Source organism: Melopsittacus undulatus, chromosome Z (assembly GCF_012275295.1).
Source record: "Melopsittacus undulatus isolate bMelUnd1 chromosome Z, bMelUnd1.mat.Z, whole genome shotgun sequence".
In the NCBI taxonomy this organism is placed as follows: Eukaryota; Metazoa; Chordata; class Aves; order Psittaciformes; family Psittaculidae; genus Melopsittacus; species Melopsittacus undulatus.
In genome coordinates, this window is record NC_047557.1 from 11374164 (window position 1) to 11397010 (window position 22847).

A 22847-nucleotide genomic window follows, 5' to 3' on the forward strand; every position below is an offset into this window, starting at 1 on the left:
TTAGACTTGATGCTTGAGAAATAGCGTCCTCAATGAGAGACACCCCATCCCCACCATGCGCCCTCACTAACAGCCACTGGCACCTTCCTCATGGGAATCATGCAGAAGGATGTAGGGACAAAGTGTGTGCTCTGCACACCCAGAGTGGAGATTGTATCTAGGGAGGCTCAGGACAACTTTTCTCAGACTACAAGCTACTGTGTTCATAGTGTCCTTTGTACAGGATTTACAGCTCCTCTGGCTTCTCCTGAGCGTGAAACACCAGCCTGTGTCCTCAGAGACCCTGTGGTGCTTCGCTTATTTCACCAATGCTAGGTAACAGAAATTAAATGTATCAGTCTAATTTGGGGAAAAAAACCCACACTAATCCAACAAATGAACAGATGCCATATGACTGGCTGACAATCTTTTACATGGATTAGATTGTGAGATGGTAAAAGGTAATTTATATTGGAGGAAAATGCAATTTTTATATCAGCTAGCAAGAGTGATCACTTTCTCTCCAAATCCCATATTGCTTGGAAATTTAAGAAAACATACTTAGTTTCTATTAGAGTACAGAGTTTCCTGTGCTGATTTAATTCATGCATTGAGACCACATTCAAGACAAGCGGAACAGAGATCATAAGATGCACTAAAATTACAGCTCTTTTCTCATTTGGTCTATTCCTAAAAAATACAGCAAGCATACAGCTGTCACAGCTTAAAATACTGTTTCACCTTTCCCTGTAACCAGATATAAATTATGGGCATCAGGAATTGTCAGATTCTACAAAATGCTTCCCAGCGCTGATTTTTGTTCCAGTGGATAGATGTGAGAGATCATATATTGCCTGAGAAAACCTTACTTCTGATACCTCTCAAGAGATTAGAGATAATTTGTGTTCTTCCAATCTCCCCTCTAATATTTGCTCATTTCAGACTTTTCCAAGAAAGTTAATGATTCTTGAGGTCTCCACCCACTTTCACTATATTGTACCCCCTCTGGAAATTCCTGCCAAAATAACAGCATGAGATACAGCTATTGGCTTTAAAACTGGAACTGTGTTTTCAAATCCTGAACTAAACATGGCAGCTGCTCTTACCTTCTAACAAGTAAGTACAGCAAAAATATACAGCTTATTTCTAGCTTCCCTTGGTAGGTGTCACAAAAAAATGACATATTCATCTTCCCTTTGAACTGGGAAACAACTGGAGGAAGGGAAAGTAAAATTGGAGGATGCGTTAGTATGCAACTGTGGGAAGTGTTTCCAGCTACATGATCCAACTGAAGAGGATGGATGGATCAGCATCCTGATCTTGCTGAGGATATCCCTGCTCATTGCTGGGGTGCTGGACAAGGTGACCTTTGAAGGTCCCTTCCAACACAAGCTATTCTATGATTCTATAGGTCTGTGATAAAAGGTGTCTGGGGTCCTGAGCACTGAGGTGGCAGCTGCTTCTGGCTTGTGTCTCCATGAGCTTTAGGGGAAGTCTCTGTTGAAAGTCAGGGAGTTTAGGCATTTGGTTCAGTTTAACATTGCATTTGGGAAGACAATGACCCACAGCAAGTAACTTTATAATGTCAACATCCTAATGTTTTGGCAAAATAAACATGCAAACAAAAAAATAAATCCTACAAGCTAAAGTCCACTAGTTTCCTTTTCTGTAAAATGTTTCTTCTAGCTCATTTTACCTCCTAGCCTTAGTCTGTCAGATTGTTAAGCTGATGCAGAGTATTACGTTTCACTTAACAATTTCATCAGGATCTGGGAAAAAAATCATTAGAATTGTTTACTTGTATTATTTCCATTCTGTTTATTTTATATATGAAGTTACAGAACTGTCAGCACGTGGCACGTGCCTAAATCAAGCACCCATGCAACTGCATTACTCTAAAATGATCTTCTAGTATGCCTGAGCACTAAATGTGTCAGTAATTCTCAAGTATCTGGCAAGTTTAGGCTTCTTTCCATTAAGCAATCATGATGCCTTTGGAGATGGTCTGCCACTGTGACTCACAATTGAGCTGTCCTTCACTCATGTCTCAAGGACTTCAAAGATAATAAAAAGGGCCGAATCTGCCCCCAAACCTCTGGTATTTGTGGTAATGACCCTTAAATACAGAAGGTCAGGAGAAAACAGCTCTAAATGTTGGGCTGGAAGTTAAGTGGACAGCTGGGACGTGTTTGTCGTGACTTCATCTTGTACATCCTCATTCCATAGTAAGATGCCTCTCATGGTAAAAATCTTCTAGATTGAGCAATTTCTACACACGGTGGAAAGTACAGCCATAGCTTCTCTTCTTCTGGCCATTGAGTCATTTCAAACTTGGCGGAAGTTATTTTCTCAAAGACTCTTGTGTTCTTCTTGGCTGAAGTTCCGCGAAGCAGAGAGCTCATTCTAATAATGCTAATTATCCTGTTTTGGATCCCTGTTTACAGTAATAAAGAAAGGAGGTATTTTGCCTTCACGTGGCCTTAAGCAAACCTGGGGGCTGACCCTGCAGCCTCTGGAACACAGTCACGTCTGTTGGGGAGATAATATCGCTCATGTCGCTCCTGTATCAGCTTTCTGCTGGCATCGGTTCAGTTCTCCCTATAAGCAACAATCTCCCTTTTCTCAGCCCTCAGCTCATTTGAAGCTTTTATTGGTGCAACTGCTGCTTTTTCAGTTATTCCAACTTTAAGGGTCACTGGAGAGTCAACCTCCAGGTCAAGTCTTTGTTCTGTAACTGGTCGATAACAAGCATCTGTGAAAGTCACCTAAGCAAGACAACCCACCTCTTCACTCACTTAATGAAAGAAAACAAAGCCAAAAAATAACACAACCTGTACACCAGCAGCCTCTGGATTGGATTTGAGGAGGCTGCAAACACACAGAAAGTTATTTTTTTACATGTGCCTCAAGATGTCTAATCCCAAAACTACCACTGGGAGCATTTCAATAAAGAGCCAACGTTCTGTTCTTTGAACAACACCAGGAATTTATGCACATTCATGACATTAAGGCTCTAATTCCATTCCAGGTTTACAAAACAGTTATCATGATTTAGGTCCATGAAAGAGACTCTGACAAGCCCCACATTATCCCTCTAGGACTCAGAAGGAAAAGTCAACATTCAGGGCTAGACAAAGCAAGCCTTGCTCTAAGCATATGTAAGTAAGCTCCCTGGGAAGACCTTCAATTTAAACACAATTCTGTTTTATAGCAAACATTTTCTATATTTCCTTGTTTTGTTTATTTCCAGGGATATTTGTTCCATGCTAACAATGACAAGCGAGACGTCCATAAAGAGACAGCACCATCACAGGATGTTGAGCACAGTTATGGAAGTCATTCGGACAAGAGATAAGATTTCCCACGTTCACCACATTCAATAACAAAGTTAAAAGCCCAGCAGAAATGCCGGGAGAGGAAGGAGAGCACCTGATTCTAAGGCACCAGGCCATGATTTCTGAGACAGAGGATTCCCAACCTTCAGAGTAAGTCAGTGGCAAAACCACAGGCCCTAGTGCAATCGTGAGGGGTACAGCTGGTGTCCGTAACAGCCTGCTTCTGCTGACCCCAAACACCTCCAGGATGGAGTAAGCATGACCACAGCCTGCGGGCTGCTGGTTTGTTAGACATGAGGGTAGCACTAGCATTTCCCACGTGAGCTGGGAATACACTGGCTCAGCTTAGCCAATAGGCAGATGGTTACATGACATGCATACGGAAGAAAATTACTCTGTGCTCAGTTTTTCAAGCTTGTGAAAGCATCTGAGCTGTGCAACAGAGGAGAGACAAATTCCCAAGTTAGGTGCTTGCATGTAGATACTTGTAAGATACCACCACTATGTCCAGACTTCCCAGTGCAAACCAGTTCCAAAAGCTGATTTTCACATGAGTGTGGCATTACAACTAACAAGACCAATGTACTGAAGCTTAGTACTCTGCATCACTCAAATATCTATATAACTTCAAAACTGACTGGCTTGTACCTTTCCAAGAGGGATGTTGCTTCTTTCCACGTCTAAAGCACTTCCTTCTTTCCATCACATGGGCCATTCCTGTTTCTGAAAGCCTTGTCCCAGTTGTGACTCCTTATCCTTGCTATTAAGAAACCAGAATTGCACAGCCTATTCCAGCTGAGGTCTCACCAAGGGTTTGCAGAGAAGTAATAAAAGTTTCTCACCACTACTGAAACTACTTCATGGCATACACTGTGGCAATACACTTGCCTTTCTCATTTCCAGTTCCTGGTTGTCCCGTAACCAGACCTTTCCTCCTGTGACCTGGCCAGATGTGCCTCTCACTTCCAGCATTGTCTCCCGGTAGAGACAATTGTCTCAGTACTCCCACTCCGCCAGATAAATTCATTTCACCTACAACAAGCTCTCTCTTTAAATGATACATGGAACAGCAAAGGCTTAGGTAATCCCTGTTGGGGATCAATTCCTGCCAAGTTTTGACCACTATTTATTTTCTCTCATTCTCAAACATCTAAGTACCAAAGGTGATGATCCACCAAGCAAGAGTGTTAGAAAAGCATAAACATTACGGGGATTGCATATTCCTTTAGGAAAACACTGGGGAAAGTTGATCAGAGTGGTGTCTCTGAAGCAGACAGAAAATGCAGTTTTCTCCCTCAGCATGCACACACACTCCTTGGCTCTTCTCAGGTGACTGAATTCAGAGCACCTCCTCACAGTTCTGCATGCCCCCAGGAGAAACCCTGCCTCCGTTTTTCTCTGAATTCTAGTGAAAATTCCAGGGTTTTCAAATACACCATTTTTCTCTTATTTATTCAAGTTAGCAGGCTTTTGCCTCTTCATCACTGTAGCAAGTCAGAGGTTTGAGGGATGCTCATCCTGCATCTCTGCATTTCTAACTCAGCTTGGCCCAGGATGAAAATGATCCAGGATTAGTTTTCCTGTTCAGAATCTGTGCATCTTTACAGTTCCTCTCAGATTCACTCTATGGTACCATGTCACACTGCACAATATGAGGGACTGTGGTGGGGACAGTATAATCCTGCCATGGCCTGGTGCTTGTGGGGGCTTCTTCCTTCTGGGCATATCCAGTTCCTGCTTTGGCACTTACATGTTCTCCCCAGATCCCTGGTAAGTCTAAAGTGCTTTCCATCTCTGTGCTTACTTGCAGCACTGTTTAACACAGTTATAGGATTTGCAAGCTTGTAACAAAGAAAACTTTGAGGCAACTTTGCAGCTATCTGTACAGAACTGCATGAGTCGAAGTCACATATCTAGGAAGGAAAAAATACAGCCCTGTAATCAAAGCCACTGCTGAGACTCTTGTATATTTAGCAAGGGAAGAGAGTGTTCTGCCTTAGCATTTGGAAGCAGAGCATGTAACCTTAAAATTAAGCATTTTTTTCTGCTCTCTGCAGTTTAGGAATGCTGATAAAGACAGGAGATTTCAAAGAAGAACTATGAGAATGACCTGAGGATGAGGGAACACAGAACATCATCCTCGTTGTCTTGCCAAAGATACTGAACTTGATCATATTCTACAATGAGACTTAGAATCTTATTTTTTTTTTTGTCACAACACTCGGTTACAAAGTACTGTCACACACAGGAATTAACTGATCCTTACTGATCTTTCATTCCATATCCCCCCCACTTGAGCATAGGTCCTCAGATGATATGTAGGCACCTGACTTTCTGCCAAAATCAATGGTGCAAAGCACACAAATGGTTTGGCGATCTGTCCCTTACAGCATCACAGGGGTGAGAACAAATTTCTGCTGTTCCTGACAAAACAGGGCTGTAAATACAAAGGCCTGCTTATGGTTTCTAGTGAAGATACACCATTCCATTGAACATTTCTAATGTTATTTAAAATTGCACATCTTTTACTTATTTATTTACAAACAGTCCAGAACTGCTGACTATCCAAACAAATTGTGCAAGAAACAAGCTGGCTTTTGTTGCTTTTCAATGGTAGTTTCTCTAAGTTTTTTTGAGCCTCTATTACCCACAATCAAAAATAACTTTAAAAACTTATGTTGAGATAGGAAAGTGCTAAAACCCCAGAACTGAATTGCTTGTATGCAGCAACTAACAGCTGAGTTAGATGATTCCTTGTAAAATACAGCCAAATTAATTCATCCTGGGAACTGGGAGATGTTTCACAAAAGCTGAATTCCAGGGGCTAAATCTCATTTTCACCATTACTTAAAGCAGCATAAATCTAGAGAAGCTCAACATAAGCCAATGGAGCTACATCCAATTTGCATTGGTGCTGCAAAATAGGTTTTGACTCTAGCTAACATTTTTTTCACAGGCAACAGAAAACAAACATGAGGTATTCTTGCTGTCTTGGACGAGACAGTAATTTATGTAGCATATTTATATGTGAATGCTGTCATTTAACCTAAACCTCTTCCAAGAGAATTCATGCTTTGCCATTACAGACAGCTAAAACACTACCAGAACATTCCTAACTTCAACAGCTGAGATGCTAAGTTTAAAATAGTTTTGTTATGATTTTCAGCTACATACTGTGAAAGGAAAAATTAAGGGGTCTATGGCTAAACCTCCATCTTAACATTGACTTTACAAAAGGAATGACTGAGCATCTAATTGTAGCCATTGAACTACCTTAGAGCATTTAGAATCATAGAATAGTTAGGGTTGGAAAAGACCTTAAGATCATCCAGTTCCAACCACCTGCCATGGGCAGGGACACCTCACACTAAACCATATCACCCAAGGCTTCATCCAACCTGGCCTTGAACACTGACAGGGATGGAGCATTCACAACCTCCCTGGGCAACCCATTCCAGTGCCTCAGCACCCTAACAGTAAAGAATTTCTTCCTTATATCCAGTCTAAACCTCTGTTATTTAACAGAAGAGTGCATTGTGAAAGATTTACTTTTTAAGAAGGAAATAAGAAAAAATAATTTGTAAACTAATGACTAAGTCATAAGAGCTTACTTTAAACAATGCAAACAAAAGCAGTACTTGTCTGTGCCTCTCAAAGTCTTTTAGAGATAGTGCATTTAGTCTGAGTAAGGCAGGCAAATAAGCTGCCATGCTCTACGTGTTTTGTTATTTTTTAAAGGTTCTGCCAAATGATAATAAAATAAAATATTGCACTTACTTGTAAAACTCATGCTTCAGTAAGAAGGGTGCCAAAATTTTATTCTCTGCAAAGAACTTAAGTTAACACTATATAAAGATATCGTGAAAGATTTCAGGGAGCCTTCTGAATGGGAATGCCTTCCTGCTATGAGGTAAAAGATGGAAAAGTATCCTGAAAAAAAACTTCATTTTGTCTTTAATAACAAGAAAAATTTAGAAGTTATTTGAAGTTTGCAGTTTAGCCAATTTTGAAATGAAAAACTATTTCTAACAGAAGCCAGCAACTACTTCTGAATTTATCTAGAACCTGGTCCTCCAAAGAAGCATTCCGCATAAACAGTGTTTTTATACTATATATAAAAGGACTTAGGAAGTACAACTTTCCTACAAAAAAAAAAAAAAAGAAAAAAAGAAAAAGAGTAAATCAGCTTTTCATTCAGATCTTGATATCCAGCTGCAGAACATCCATTTGTCACTTGGCTTCCAAATCCAAATTTTGGAAGCTTCTGCCACTATCAGTGAGCAGCTGGAATGATGTAAGGATTTTCCTGGTCCAGGTCTTCCCCACAGCAGCCCTGTTCGGCAATTAGTGCAATCAGAGATGGTGGCATTTGATTAAGACCACTTCTGAAACCTCTGTTCTCAAGCGTTTCCCACAAACACCAATTGTGTGCCTCAAGGGCAAGACATGCAGCTCTCTGATGCTGCTTTGCAGCTTTTTTCCATGCACATCGTATTGCAGCAGAGCTTGATATTGATATTGAATCCTTTGAAGCAGTTAATCTTCTCACAACTGAGACTGGATTTCAGTAATAAACACTTGCTGTAATTTTTCATTCTCTGGACCATTGTATTTCCAAAATGCAATGTCAAGATGGCATTTAATAAAAAGATTGCTATATTTGTTTGGTTATTTCTTCCAAAAGAGAAGCCCTACAGAGCAAAATAACAAACTGGACAATATGGAATACAGCCAGGGTCTTCAGCCCTAATTAAGAGGAATCTGAACACAGGAAAGTTTCCTCTCTATTTTCATCCTGAAGAGATATTTGTCCTGCATTAAATCCTTGTCAAGTCCTTAAGGAAAATTTCTTGGAACAATTTTCTTTTCATTGGAACAACTTATAACTGTAATGGCTGTAAGGTCAATGAAAATATTTGAAGTCTCTTTTTCCTGGTACTTAAAAATATCCAGCAGCCCATATTGCAAACAAGGATGTGTAAATAAATAAACGCATACATATCAATATATGTGTACATCCTAGCCACTCTTGCCCTTGATTACATATTTTCTGCTGCTCTTTTCAATCCACCACATCTATTTTCACTGGAGATGTTCCAGTGATGTACCATTAGCTTACTCCCACTGTGGAAATACTCTGGATATTTTTGCAACATAAGAAAATATCTCAAAAATCTAATTTGTCTCTCGGTGGATATGAAAAAATAGACTTTGAAAAGGAGCATTTTTTCTTCTTATCTCAAACAGTAGCATTTTGTTGAGCTGCAGTGACAGCAAATCACCATAAGTAAACAACGCCCAGCAAGTTATTTGAAGATTCAATTTATGGCAGCCTTCTTTGCTGTAACAGGAAGGCTACATCTTCAGCATAAGCTATCAAGTTCTTTTTTTCTGTGAGGCATAAATTAGGCTTTTTCCTCCATTTTATAGCTGGAGAAGTAGCTAATACTGACATCCCATTGTAAACCTTAGTGCATAACTGAAGGCAGGTTTTGGCATGATATGGCTCCTTGAGGAGCAAGTAAATTTAGCCCACGACGTAGAAATACAACTCAGCTCCTGACAAGTCCCTCCTAAGGTTAAACAACATTGCCTCCCAGGATCTTAGTACTCTTACTGATGTAAATCTGGAGGGGCACTCTCAAGGACCCTTCCAGGCACGCTCAATAAAAACACAACTCAAATACGGGTCAGCGCAAGGACAACAAACAGCACAAACTAGACTCTGGCCATTAAACTCAGCTTGGAAAGTCAAGCAGAGAACTCACTTTGTTGTTAAGATGCATTCAATTTGCTTTAACCACCTTTTGCATTCTTTTTTTCATTGAATGCTAAGAAGAATTATGAAGAAGAATTCCCAAACTGACACACTTTGGTATAGGTCAAGGAGAGTCAGTAGAGCTATGGAAATTCAACCTTCTGCAAATCATTTCATACAGCATCATTAGTGCCCATGCAGGGGACCAAATGAGCCATCCTTTAACACAAGTGAGCTTCCAAGAATAATGAAGACAAGACCAGTCCAACAAACACATTCATTCATATCAAGTAGTTTTCTTGAGGTCCTGTGCCACACAGAGAAATATCTGCCAAAAATGACCTTATTTAAGGTCAGACACAAGGAGAAAGTTTGAATGCAGACTGAATCTACTCCAAACCCAGAGGAGATGCCAGGAATGTGGCTCTGTCATTGTAAAACTTCTGTGGGTAAAGATCTTCAATGAGGTTGTATCACAGTGAAATTTAATTTCTCTTTGAGAAGTTTTAAGGAAATAGGACGTGTTAACTCAGCATGAAGAATAACTCTTTTTCCCCATATACAGACAGAGCAGACTGAGCCTAGATTCCTAAAGCAGACTCTTAACAGAAAGGTCTGAAAATTGTGAAGTGTCAGGTTATCCCACTTTCTCCATTTTTAACCACATTCCTATTGGTATTTATTCATTTCAAAATGAGAGAAGCTTGAAATGAGATTTTTTTTTCATGAAAATTCAAAAACAAAGAAAAAAACCCATTTGATATTGGCTCCTCAGCTCTCAATTTTGAAATTTAAAGCAGTTCCAGCAACTGCTCTCTGGGTATGCATTCATAGCCTCCAGGGAGTAGGAAGTCCAGTGCAACAGACATACCCTTTTTTCAGGAAAAACAAAAAAATTAAAAAAAATAAGAAAAAAAAAGAGCTTTTAAGTCCACATATGCTTCAAAACAACCTTCCTATACCTACCTAAGCAAATATATATTTTCAATACAAGCAACTGTGTCAGTGACAATAGATAACGCTCCATGGTGAAACACACAAAGATAGAAAAGTACTGTTTGTCCGTGTTGGCTCCTCCCTGGAAGGTCCTGCTTTGGCTGATCCCAGGAAAAGCCCTGACCCTTGGTGACCCTTCTAGATATAGCTGGCCACTTCTTCTGTTGTAGGCTGGTCCCCTACACCAGAATGGGTGTGCATTTTTTGCTAGTATAAAAGCCCAAGCCTCATGCAATGCAGGGTAGTAAAACCTCATACCACCCAGGTCAATGGTGCCTCTGCAGGGACGCCCACTAAGGTTGATTGTGCCACCTTGCACAGCGATGATGTGTCTCGGAGCTGGTTTCCTGGTCATCATCACATGGTCTTTAGGGTTGGTAAGATAACCAAATATCAGAAATATCCTTCACTGCATCTTTTGTTATCTATTTTTCCTGTATTAATAAATTAGTTGGGATTTCTCCATTGTGTTTCGTTTCTCTCAATCTGGAATCCTCGAAATCTGAAACAGCAGCATATCATGTAATACATCCAAAAGCCAACATGTGAGGTACCACAAGAGTCACAGCCTGAGGAAATACTTGCGCATAGACTGTCTGAGCCATTGTGCAGACCAAGAGCCCAACCATAGTCGAGTTCGTCATGCTACTGTTTTCCAGGCAGTGGGTAGAGATCAGACCAGGCTGACAGCATGTCTGCCTGCCACTGCTCCTTGCTCCTGCCTTAGGAAGCTGCAGTTAAAAGCGCACATCCCCAGGAGGATCAAACATTTACCAAAGAGTAACTCTGGTGACCTCTGGTCCCTCAAGTCTCTGTCGCTCTCTGCTTCTCAACCACTAAGATCTACCAAGGACCTATCACCCCATTTTACCCATTTTTTGATCTTCCCACAGATACTATTATAAAGACCAAATAGTTTTCCCTTTGGCTATTCCTTGAGCTCTTAAAGGCAATAATCTCTAAACTAAGAGGTTTTGTCAGAAATCCAGGGAGCAACATTTAGGAAACGACACTGCTTTTTGGTGCAGCTATGATAATAAACTCATAATGAAAATCGAGTATGATAATAACATCTTGTTGAATAGGCAAGATGTCAGATTTACAACATGTATTAAATGTGTTGAATGTGATCATAGAGATATTAACATTCCACTGAGATACTGGAGCTCTGGGCTGGAAGTTATTTACAACAAAATAATACATCCAATGAAGTTATTTACTGTCCCTTATAAAAAGAATTCCAAGCATTTTTTTTTCTGGTGTGTGTATTCACAGATTTCTGAATTGTCAGTATTTACCCATAACTCAAAAATACTATAATACTTCGTATATTTCTTCATCCATTTTGCAGACTGCACCATCTAACTTATGTGTCTTGTTGTGCAGAACTAGGTGGTCAACCTTACCCCTCAAGGGAAGGTAAAGAGACTGTGAAGCCAACTGATGTTTTACATTGGAAGCTATGCACCACTAATTTCTCCATAGAAAGATTACTCTTTGCCATACACTTGCTAGACCTGATGAATATTGCCCTGTATTTCTTCAAACTCTCAAGTATAACTTATTTTTTACTTATCATAAGCATGTTAATTTTCCAAGAACAACCCATTTAAAAACTCAGATGATAGCTTTGATTTTGCCTCTTCCACTTATAACATTGTGTACTCATTGCTTTAGATCCCAACCCATTTGGAAAGAATGAAAATTCTGGTTTATGTGCACTTACTATTGAATGGCTGCTTATATTAATACAGTGAATATAATCACTGTGTGTTTCACCTTATTTCAATTCCAGTACAGATCGTCAGTTAAAATGGATGTGGTTAGAACTTAAGTTTAAAAAAAACCAGAAGTACATGTTTTTAATAGCTAGATGTAGATTAAATGCTGTATGGTCTAACGCTTCATTTGCTGAACCAGGATCAACAATGAAATCAACACAACATGATGGAAAACACTCTTTAAGTGAGAAGGATTTTCCAAACACAACTAAGCTCTGAGATTACTGTCTACAACTGAAACTGTTTTTCTCTTTGACTGTTAAACTGAGCTACCCTCAAGGAGATGCAAACAAATTGCTTTCTTTTCCTAGGCCAAAAAGAAAGCGAGTCACCACTGTATGGATTCTGCTTTCTATTGTTTCTGCTTACAATTGGAACAAGAAACATGAAAGTACTGACATTTGCTACTGTTAGTTTACAAAAGAAGCCACCATTAGTTTGAAAATTGAAACCGAGCAAAGAGAAAATGGACAACAGAGAGAAAAAAATTCCGAGCAAAATCTGGGGGAAGTTTTTTCTTTTACCTTAAATCAAAGTCAGTTCTACTTATTCAGACAGTAGGCACTGATCTCAGCTTCTCAGTACACATGGAATTGAAAGAGGAACCCCAAAGTGACCATAGGAGACATAACGAACACAAACAAAGGTCTCCAGAGCAGATCTCCCTGTCCCTGACTTAGCACAAATCAAGCCTTCTGCCATCCCCAACAGCTCCAGCTGAAGTGACACTTGTATTGAACACTCAGCAGTGACTCACACACTGAGAGAAAAGTCATTTAAGGACTCAGCACACTATGGCAGAGACAAAAACAAAAGATTAAACTCAGGTTTGTAACACTTCTGCACAACCTCAATGAAACCCAAAATCACACGTGCCCCAAATGACCACCACTGCAAAAGCACAAGTGTGATCTGAAATGTGATATACCCATGCAGAGCCCCTCTGCACATCTGTGAATCAGTGGTATGGGCCACACCAGTTATTTCGCACACACCTGCATTTTGTGACCTTGTTGCACACACGCAGTAAGTGCTCTCTCAAACATGCAATGACAGAGAGACAGGCAAGCACAGCAGGAGTCTCACAAAACCTGTAACCCACGTGCTCTTTGTACTGGGCAATGGCTTTCAAAGCAGGAAAAATGCACAGGAGAGCGTTCTTCTTTTCACAGCAGAATAGCCTGATCTGTTTTTCCAAGTGTAATTTAAATATTTCATGTTTAACTACTTCCCTATAAATCTGTGCTATGACAATGAGTGAAGGCAATCCAAACTGAATGGGCAGTTTAAGTATCTGCCTGTGAGGTATTCCTCCTGCCCCACACAGACTCACACTTCACAGAGAGGGAGAGAGATGTTCCAGGGAAAGAAAGGAAGGAAGGAAGGAAGGAAGGAAGGAAGGAAGGAAGGAAGGAAGGAAGGAAGGAAGGAAGGAAGGAAGGAAGGAAGGAAGGAAGGAAGGAAGGAAGGAAGGAAGGAAGGAAGGAAGGAAGGAAGGAAGGCAGGAAGGAAGGAAGGAAGGCAGGAAGGAAGGAAGGAAGGAAGGAAGGAAGGAAGGAAGGAAGGAAGGAAGGAAGGAAGGAAGGAAGGAAGAGCGTTTGTCAAGTGAGGATGCATCAGGTACTGTAGCTTAACTCCAAGTCTAGGTTTGGAGAACAGGCACCTTCCCTGGGTGTGCTTTTGTTTGGGTTTGGCTGATGTTTTGCTCTCCTGAGTTCTACTTAAATACATACCTGGAAGCATTTAAGTTATACTTCTTTGGGGAGTGATTAGCTCCCTTCTATCACACACGTATCTGTCACACAAGCAGCCATCAAGATGTAATTTTTCCCTTTTTAAGCCTATATAATTTTTTTGTTCTGCCTGCCTGCTCTGTGCCCCTGTTTGTTTTGGTTTGCTTGTTTTCCTTTTCTCTTCCTTGCTGCTCTGTATCTTTATCCTTCCATTCCTGCTTTTTCTTTCTTGCCCATTTTTGACTGCAATCTGTGCAGAACAACCCAGCTGAATGTGACTATCACAATGGGAGCAGTAATACAAGTATTAATAATGTCCTGCTGTTAGCAAGACAGACTGCAATCACTTTTTTAAGGACAAAGCCGCCTGACCTCAGGGAGCATATACAATACTTAGTATAATTACAAAAGTCATATTCCCTTTGGCAGCCTATTTTTATTACATATTTTGTATCAGCGACGGGAGGCCCTGGGGCTACAATTTTGTTTGTCTGGAGTCTCTGAGCTAGACAACATGCTCAGGAAAGTCAGTTCATATTTAACCCTATATTCTGTAGATGAAAACCACAATGCAATGCACCTGGATTTCATTATTGATCAAACCACCAAGGAGGGCACTTATCATTAAGCTCTTGGCTTGCCAGTTTTAAAGTTCTCCAAACTGCTTTGATGTGAACATCAAAAACTTCAGGGCTATGTGAAAAATCGTCAGCTAGACCTCATCCTTTAATTCTAGCACGTTCTACCTCAGTGCACCACTCACAGTAATTATGCAATGTGCTGAAAGATCACAATTGTAATGGTTCTGTAGCTGTACAGAGGAAACACTGCACAGTAAACACACAGCAGCACTGTATTTTGCTGCAGGAGGCTTTGCTCCAGCCAGTAGCACCCACACCTACTGAGATCACAAGTGTTCATAACCTCAGGAAAGTTCAGTAAGAATTTAGATCCTTAGTATTAGCACGTGAGGCAGCAAAGCGACCCAGAATTCATGATGACCTGAATGTGATATGGAAACCTACAGACATGTGTGTGGTATCAGTGTTACTCTTAACTGGCAGATATTCACAATGTGTCTCAGAAACTGAGCAATCTGTTTCCCTGGCAATCACAGCAAAGGAAACTGAATCAAACTAAGGACTGACTGACATCAGAACCATGATGCTTACTTTAAAAGAAAGTGAGAACTTTAAAAGAAATAGTGAGAAAAAATACCACGAAAGATGGGGTAAATGTCTTAGCATCATTGCAGCATATCCTGTTTTTGTAAAAAAGTAGTGTACTGAAGGAAAATTTTGTTTATTTTTATGCATGAGAGTCCACCTTGCTGACAATTTTCAGGAAGATGTTTTAGATATATATATAAAATAGACAACAAAACCCTTTTAACTAGGGAACACTTCTGTTTGTTGCATCTCTTTATATACACCCTGCTAGGGAACATATTAGTACAATTACTACCAGTGAAAGTGCTCAGAGAGCATCACTCCAGGGATGTGCTCACAGAGCTGCTGAACACATCATTTTCATGATGATGGTCTGGTGTGGAGCTCAAAAGGCCCTATAGTATATACATATTTACAGGCTTCTTCCTAGGACAAATAAATTGCTATATTCTGACATGCCCCATTTTCAATCTGATCACCAAGCAGCATTGCTGCAGCTCTTTCCAGTAGTGCTCACAGTCTACACGGGCAGATGCTGATGCTACCCTGAGTGATGCAAAGAGATAGCAGTTTGTGGCAACTCACCTCTGAGCTACGTGCAAAGGAAGAGTTGTTAGTTTAGTGAAACGCAAAGAAACTCTTTTGGCAGATGCAGAACTACAGCTTTTGTGTATGTTTAGCCTTCTAAAAGAAAAAAAAATTTGAAGTCATATCTCCTCTTAAATTTTCTGCAAAATTCCACCATGGAGTGCATTTCCCTGCAAGACAACTGGAGATTAAGCAGTACTTTTCTCTAATCATACCCCTTTCTTGGTTTTACTGTTATATCAGTTTGGGCTCTTTCAATTCAACTAAAACTGACATGGTCAGCAGAACTCCAGAGAGGAAACACAACAGCAATAATAAAAAGTAAATCTCTAAAATGAATAGTCAGAAGATAAGATGACAAAACGTCATCGTTGCTTACTCCAGCTGAGAGCTGCAAAGTTTTATACATCAATTATTTTTTTCCTGTTGGAAAGCTCTGCAACATGCTCGTCAAGTATCTGGGAACCAGGAATTGCATATGGTCCCAAAGGGCATATTAGTGAAAGTGCTGCTCTTTGTGGAACAGTTACAATCCAACTTACTTGCAATTACTTTTATCTTTTAAGAGTGTGCAAAATGATACAGTCTATAAAAATAGTAGGCTTCACCAGCAGTATCAGCATTCAAGAGAGTAAAAATAAATGCTTTTTTTTGAGGCATGTGATCTCTGGTTAGCATCAGAATCAAGTAGGGTGTAAGTATACACTCATTCTCTTCTGCAATGCATTTGAATTGTCTTTCTGTTAGGAAGTATAGAGCAATTTCTCACAACAAAATTTAAAACATGAAGTGTAGGAATGGCCCCTGTAAAATACCTGTAGCTGCTAATCATCAGATGAAGAAGCTGTCAACTTATACTAAAATGTATTAATCCTATTTAAAAGACCTTTTGCTTGTGATATAGTACCAAGGGAAAGTTACTGATTAAGTTCTAAGCCAAGATTTAAGCCCCACAACATGGGCCCTATTTGCAGGTATAAGTTTCAAAGATTTGCTTCATCTTTACAAAGATTTTATCATCATTAGACAGGACTATTCTGTCAACCACTGTTATTCTAAACCTCCTACTCCGTGCTGGTCCTGCACAAGGAAGAAGCAGGAGCAGCCCCTATCACTACAGGCACAGAATTAGGGTATAATATATTTCTTAAGGAACTTGCATGCTTCACTTTCAGTAAACTACGCAGGAAAGGGAGAATTCTCACTGTGATGTCAGAGAAAGGTGGATAATTTCTCTCACCAGGTCAACAGTCTATTTGTTAAAAAAAATCAGTTTCATCAACTAATCTAGTTTTTTTTTTTTTTAAGTTGAGTGGGAATTGGACTAATAGTTTCACCTGAATAAAAGAATAAAACCCCTTCCTTTTGCCCATGAAGGCAATGGCTAAGGTTTTCTTCCAGGCTACACAGACACAGGTTCAAATTTATAAAAATTTTATTAAAAAATCCTGAAAAGGAGGAAACCTCTTTTTTTTTTTCCAAGTCAATTTACAATATTTAAGTTTCTAGTAGACAAAGAGATTCACACAGTCAGGGGATACAAATATTCTCATTTTCCCATCTGTTTCATGCTTGAATCCTTCTACAACTGGTGATGGGCCAACAGCTTCCCACTAGCAAATGTTTCTGTTAAGCCTTTGTATCATCTTTTTAATGATTTTCACTCCACTCTCCAAATTCTAATGGAAAATAAAATTTAACTGTCCTAATATACAGCAGTTAATTAGGAGATCAAGTTTTGCTGGTTTTAGAAACAGAGTAACTCCAGTCAATAAATGTACCAGATTATATGTTGAGGCTCCTGAACTTGGAAGTGACATAACCACTATTGTCTCCCATGGGAACATAGCTACATGATCAGGATGAAGCACGGAGATGTCTATTCCAGATGCTTCTTTTCCTTCTGGACCACAGGAACATTGTCTGGTAGCATTGTTGTTTAAAATGAAAATGAATTAAGGACTGCTGCTAAGATGTACAAACTGAATTGTCACATGCGAGTGATAACAAGCAGAAGCAATGAGGAAAACTGCAGCAACATTCATGTAGTATAACTTGCCAGCAGCTTGTTTCAAAATCTGAGCGTGACACAGATTAACATTGCATTCAAATAGTAGAAGACAAAAATGTGATTGGGGCCTCATAGTCTCATGATGCCCAAATTTCATAAAATTTGATGAATTTTACATGCAGTAGGAATTTAAAGTCTTATTGGACTATTACGTTATCAGCAAATCTGCAGAATTTATTCTCTGTACCTACATGATGAGGCCACTGAGACTGGGTACTTTGTGGAGTTACATAACAAAGTTCAAATGAAATTTGCACTGAAAAGGTATTTTACAAGCATCCACTGCTTTTTGCATGTGTTCCTCTGTACTCTTACGAAAATAAATATGTAAAACAACTAAAAAAATACAAATCAAACTAAGCCAAGGGCCACACTGCACAGATTCAAAAAGGAAAAAGGCATCTAATTGTGTACAAGGTTGCTATGATCACAGGGAAAAATGCCAATATATTCTTGGTGCTTGGCCCCACTTTTGGCTTGGCTCTCCATTTGGCTTATCTTTATTCATGAGTAAATCTGGTTAAAAATCATTTTCAAGAAATATTTTTTTTGTGATGAAAAGATGCTATTTTTATTAAAGTCTTTGCAAACACACTGATTTTCATGAAAAATTCCATCAGGAGGAATGAAAGGATGAAATTGCTTTCAGTCAAGAATTTACTCTTTGGAAAACTAATTTTGCTTAGGAATTTTGACATCTGACTTCAAAGGTATATATTTTTTTATTTAACTAATTGCACAGCAGATCATTACTAGTGGTGCATGTTGTCTTATGCTTGACGTGTTGTGTCTGTTTAATTTCTACACAAAAGGTACTTAGACCTAGAAAACAAATCAGGTCTGTATGCTAGTAGTAAATAGCACCTGACATTAACTATCCTTTTAAACTTCTTCTAAAAATGTATATAAATGACTATATTATTCACAACTATTGTCATTATGAAATACTGTGGAAAAAACTGTACAGGAAGATAAAATACGAGATTTTGTAAGGGTCTATATTAGAACACCAAAATCAATTTTCTTAGAAATCTGGACTCAAAGATCCCTAAAACCACAGCTGAATTTCTACTCAGCTGAAATGTTCTAAATGCTTGCAGTTATTTCTGATGTGAAGACTTAGTGCCAATGTGTACCTGAATGTTCTACAAAACAAAACACACCTCAAGGCACCACAGGATTAGTCAACACTTGCAAGTTTCCTGTCATTTTGTTAACAGCCTCAACCTCAACATGTTAATGAATCTTAAATGTGTTCCACCAAGGTTATTCCTGCACACCATCTGGAAGAACACCTCGAGACCAGGAGCAACGGCAATGTTGCTCTTTCCCTGAGGTTTCCCATCACGGATAGGTGATGCTGCTGGTCCATGATCATAGAATCATAGAATCAGCTAGGCTGGAAAAGCCCTTTAAGATCATGAAGTCCAACCCTTAAATAGATAGAGTACAGCAAACCTCAAATGGCAGAAACAGCTACACACAGCAAGACGATTATGTCCTGCATGCAGAACTGCTCTGCTGAGCTGCATGCCTTCATTTCAGAGATGGACACCACAAAAGGTATCTCACAGGGTGAGGGATGGAGCCCTCCTCACTTGACCCTAAAGGTTAGACCTGGAAAACACATGATTAAATAGAAATAGATTTTTTTCTTTGTTAAAGCAAGTCAGGCCAGTGCTCATAGATACAGAAAAGATCTAAAAACATGAACCAAAACAACCTAGAGTTCAGTGCAGTGATTTGGAAATGCTCATTCACAGTCTGTGCTGGTTTGGGACAGTGAATAACTCTTGGGGTTGTGCAGGGGGAGAGCTGTGAGGGGGAGGGAAGGCTCAGCAGAACAAGAGCCCAAAGGTCAGAAATACCTCAGCAAGGATGAAAGAAAGTACAAGTGGGACTTGGCAGCTGGACAGAGTCCTGTTTTCTTTGCACGGTGGCCTGCAGCAGTCGATGGAGGCTGTGAAGTCCTTATCCATTACACACAAAGCAGACCCAATTTGCTCAAATGGATTTGGGGACATGCAGTAACTAGCAGGACAGTCATGTGCACACTACTTTATGCAGCTCCTACTATGGCTTTTTCCTTCAGTAAAGGAAAAAAGCACAACCTTGTTCACCCCAGTGCTCTGCTCCCAAACCAGAGATGTGCTGCATGTCTAACCAAGTACTCTCCTTCCTGCAAAACCTACATGCTGCATCACTCCAAAAAGTGCTGCATGCTGCTGCATGCTGCTCGTAAGCAAGCATTGCCTCACCTTCACAGGGAGAGGAGAGAGAAGGTAAGGGAAGCAGGGAAGGGTGGTCTCCAGTCCCAACAGAGCCCTTCCAGGGTTCATAGGATGCTACTGCTGCTGAGAACTGGGCAGCAGCATGACAAGTTCCTAGCTGGCTGTGCCTGCCAGAGGGCATGAACCAGCTCTAAGCATATGAATGAAGGACAACACTGCTGCATCGTGTGTCTGCAGCTCTCTGGTACTTATGCCAAACAGAAAGCACTCTGGGAAGAAACGGATGATCTCTGTAACACTTTTCGCAAGCGTTAATGTGCCTTATCGTATTTTTGGTATCTAAGTGGCTCCCTGCCACACGCAGGCATACACACACAAGGCAGAGAGAGCACAGGCGCCTGCACAGAGTTCCTCACAAGAGGCAGCTCTCATAAATGAGACATCTCATCTGTGGGGATGGGACTAATCAGGAGACATCTGCAAAGGGATGCGTGTGTGCTCATGCGTTGTGTGTATCTCTCCAAAAGTACATCTACTGTCAACTGTTCAGGTCAGTTGTCATCATTATAACAGTTTTAAAATTCTTCTGAGAAACAGATGATGTTTCTCAAATGCACAGCTGAAAAATGCAGACTGATGGTTGGATTCATCTTGTTTAATTTGGGAGGCCTCTGCCTAAGTCTCCCCCAGAGCTGGTGGCTGAAGAACTTACGCATTCTGAGAGAATGATTCATCTACCTAAAAGTAAATGTCTTTCTGGTGACATAAATCCCATTGATCTCACTGTTTATCCTGCAACTGATGCAGCTATAGCTCCAAGGCACTCCTAGGCATCCAGGTCAGACGAAGCCCCTCTTACTGTGTCAGTGACTGATAGCCAGGATACCGCAATCAAAACCACACACATCCTCACCAGCCATGTCTTTGAGGTGACATATGCGCAAGTTACTACAACCTTTCATTGGGGCGACAGCAGGACTTGTTAGGGGAGATGCTGGACACCAGAGGGATGTGACCAAGTTACCGGCACTCCAGCATATGGGGGGTGGCAGCAGTGTCTGGGGCTGTTATCACAGAGCAGGGGGCAGACAAACAGATGCCACAGCTGCTGTCCCCGAGACCTACATCAACACTCTGCTCTTCACTGGGATGGTGCGGTGCCTTCCCCGCGGGCAGGGAGCCCCGGTCCGCTGCCACGTGTGTGCCCCGATCTCCCGGTTACTGCCACATGTGTGTCCCGATCCTCCGGTCCCCGGCCACGCGTTTGTCCAGATTCTCTGGTCCATTGCCACGCGTGTATCCCGATCCCCCATTCGTAGCTACACGTGTGTCCCCATCCCCTGGTGACGGCCACGCGTGTGCCCCGATCTCCCTGTCCATGGCCACGCGTATACCTCGCAGCTTCCCCGTTGCACCCTCGCCCTCCGCGGCCGCGGCGCTCACCTGAAGCAGGTGGTAAGCTCGCCCGTGGGTTTCAGGCAGGGGTACCGGGTGGTGGCGATTTTGTTTTCGGAGCAAACCTCCCTGCGAGGCGGGGAGTGGGGTTATTAACATGAAAAAGAAGAGAAGGGAAAAAAGAAGTAAAAGGTGATGGATGGATGGAAACGAGCAGGACCGGAGCGCGGGGTCCGCGGCTGGGGACACCCACCTGTCGCCGTCCTGTGGCTCCTCCCGGTAGGTCCAGGCGTGCCCCAGCGCCAGCAGCAGCAGCAGCCGGAGCGGGGCCAGGCTGCCGGCCGGCCGCCCCATCGGGCCGCCTCTCCCCTGCGCGCCGCGCCGGCTCTGCCCGCCCCGGCCGGCGGCGGGGCTGCGCCGACCCGCCGCTCCTCCCGCCCCGGCGGAGGGCCGCCCCCCGCGGTCCACAGATGTGCCCGCGGGGAGGGGCTGCGCCCGCCCAGATGTGCCGGCAGATGCGGCCCCGCCGCGGGGCGGGGCAAGGAGGGGCGGCGGCGACCGCCAGATGTGGACGGGTCGCGGCAGATGTGCGGCGGGGGTAAGGGGACATCAAACCCCGGTGGTGCCCTCCCGGCAGCAGGGAGCAAGGGGAAATGGGGGGTGCCCGCCGCAGGGCAAAAAGAGATGGAGAGGTCCAAAGCTGTGGGGTGATCTGCGCCTCCCGGGTACATCGCCGCTGATGGTTTCCAGATTCGGCTTTATCTCAAATCTCTCTCCCAAAGGAAGGGAACAGTTCAAAGCATCTCTGCTGTGACGGCTGTTTGTCCTTGTGTATGGCTGCCACTTCCCCACCATTCATAAAAACGAAATTAACAACAACAGACCTGGATAAAGTAGTGCATCAGATCTGGCCCGTTATACTATATCCTGTTTTCACGGTTAAACTGCTCAGGACCAGAGGAGTAAACCTGCAAAACCACGTTGTCTTTGCAAAGTGTTTGGCTGTTGCATTGTCTTTGATCACTACAGAACTTCCGACAAGTATGAAAGGCTCCAGGGAAATGAGTGTGTGCAAATCAGCCTTACAAGCACTTTCACCTGTAGTATAAATAACCTCGTTTCACAGACAGAAAAGTCAGGGAAACATGAGCAACGGAATGTACTCGTGTGTTATTCCAGACAGAAAGATCGGGGATATGCAAGTAGCAAACTGTAACTCCTCTGTTAAAACACCACACAAGTAATCACAGGATGTAAGAAGACTTCAGCAACCCCTCTTCTATTTTCTGCCCTGCCACAGGCAACATTGGAGCAAGCCACTTCACTGCTCTGTGCCTCAGTTTCCCATCTGCAACAGAAAGACCTGAATAGAAAAATAAACAAATACATAAGTATTGCAGATCACCACAGATGAATCAGCTATGATTAAGTGTTAATCCCTTTGGTATGCTGTCCAGCACCCAGAAGGCAATCTCATGATAGATGGACTCTTTCTTACTTGAGGAATTCTGGGACTTGTCAGAAGTTTTCCCTGACTTGCTCAGCATCTGCTGTCACCATGGTCTGTCATGTGTGCTGTTAACTTCCAACTCCAAGGTATTTCTCTGCTCAAGGTGCCATTGTGTGTTCTCTCTATTCCTCTGTTCAGTTAAAGCAAAGAAGTTCTGCACAGCAGATTTTCCCCCGGTTGTTTTTGTTTTCGCTATTGAGAGGATGTTTTAGATGTTTATTCCATTGTAATTAGTGCTTTTCCTTTGTACAAATAATAAGTAAGTAAAGGCGGATTTTCTGTCTTGAAGCCAGAGAAAGCT

At 41.7% G+C, this 22847-nt stretch overlaps 1 protein-coding gene across 2 annotated transcripts in view; it reads right to left on the reverse strand.

Annotated features, from left to right (window-relative positions):
• Positions 1–21390, reverse strand: part of CCBE1 (collagen and calcium binding EGF domains 1) — a 94614-nt gene extending 73224 nt beyond the window's left edge. For both annotated transcript variants that reach the window (XM_034072942.1, XM_034072943.1), the window contains exons 1-2: positions 21290–21390; positions 21085–21165 (exon numbers count right to left, since the gene is read on the reverse strand). In XM_034072942.1, the coding sequence (XP_033928833.1) occupies positions 21085–21165; positions 21290–21390 (182 nt within the window). The remainder of the gene's footprint in view (positions 1–21084; positions 21166–21289) is intronic.
• Between the last annotated feature and the right edge of the window lie 1457 nt (positions 21391–22847).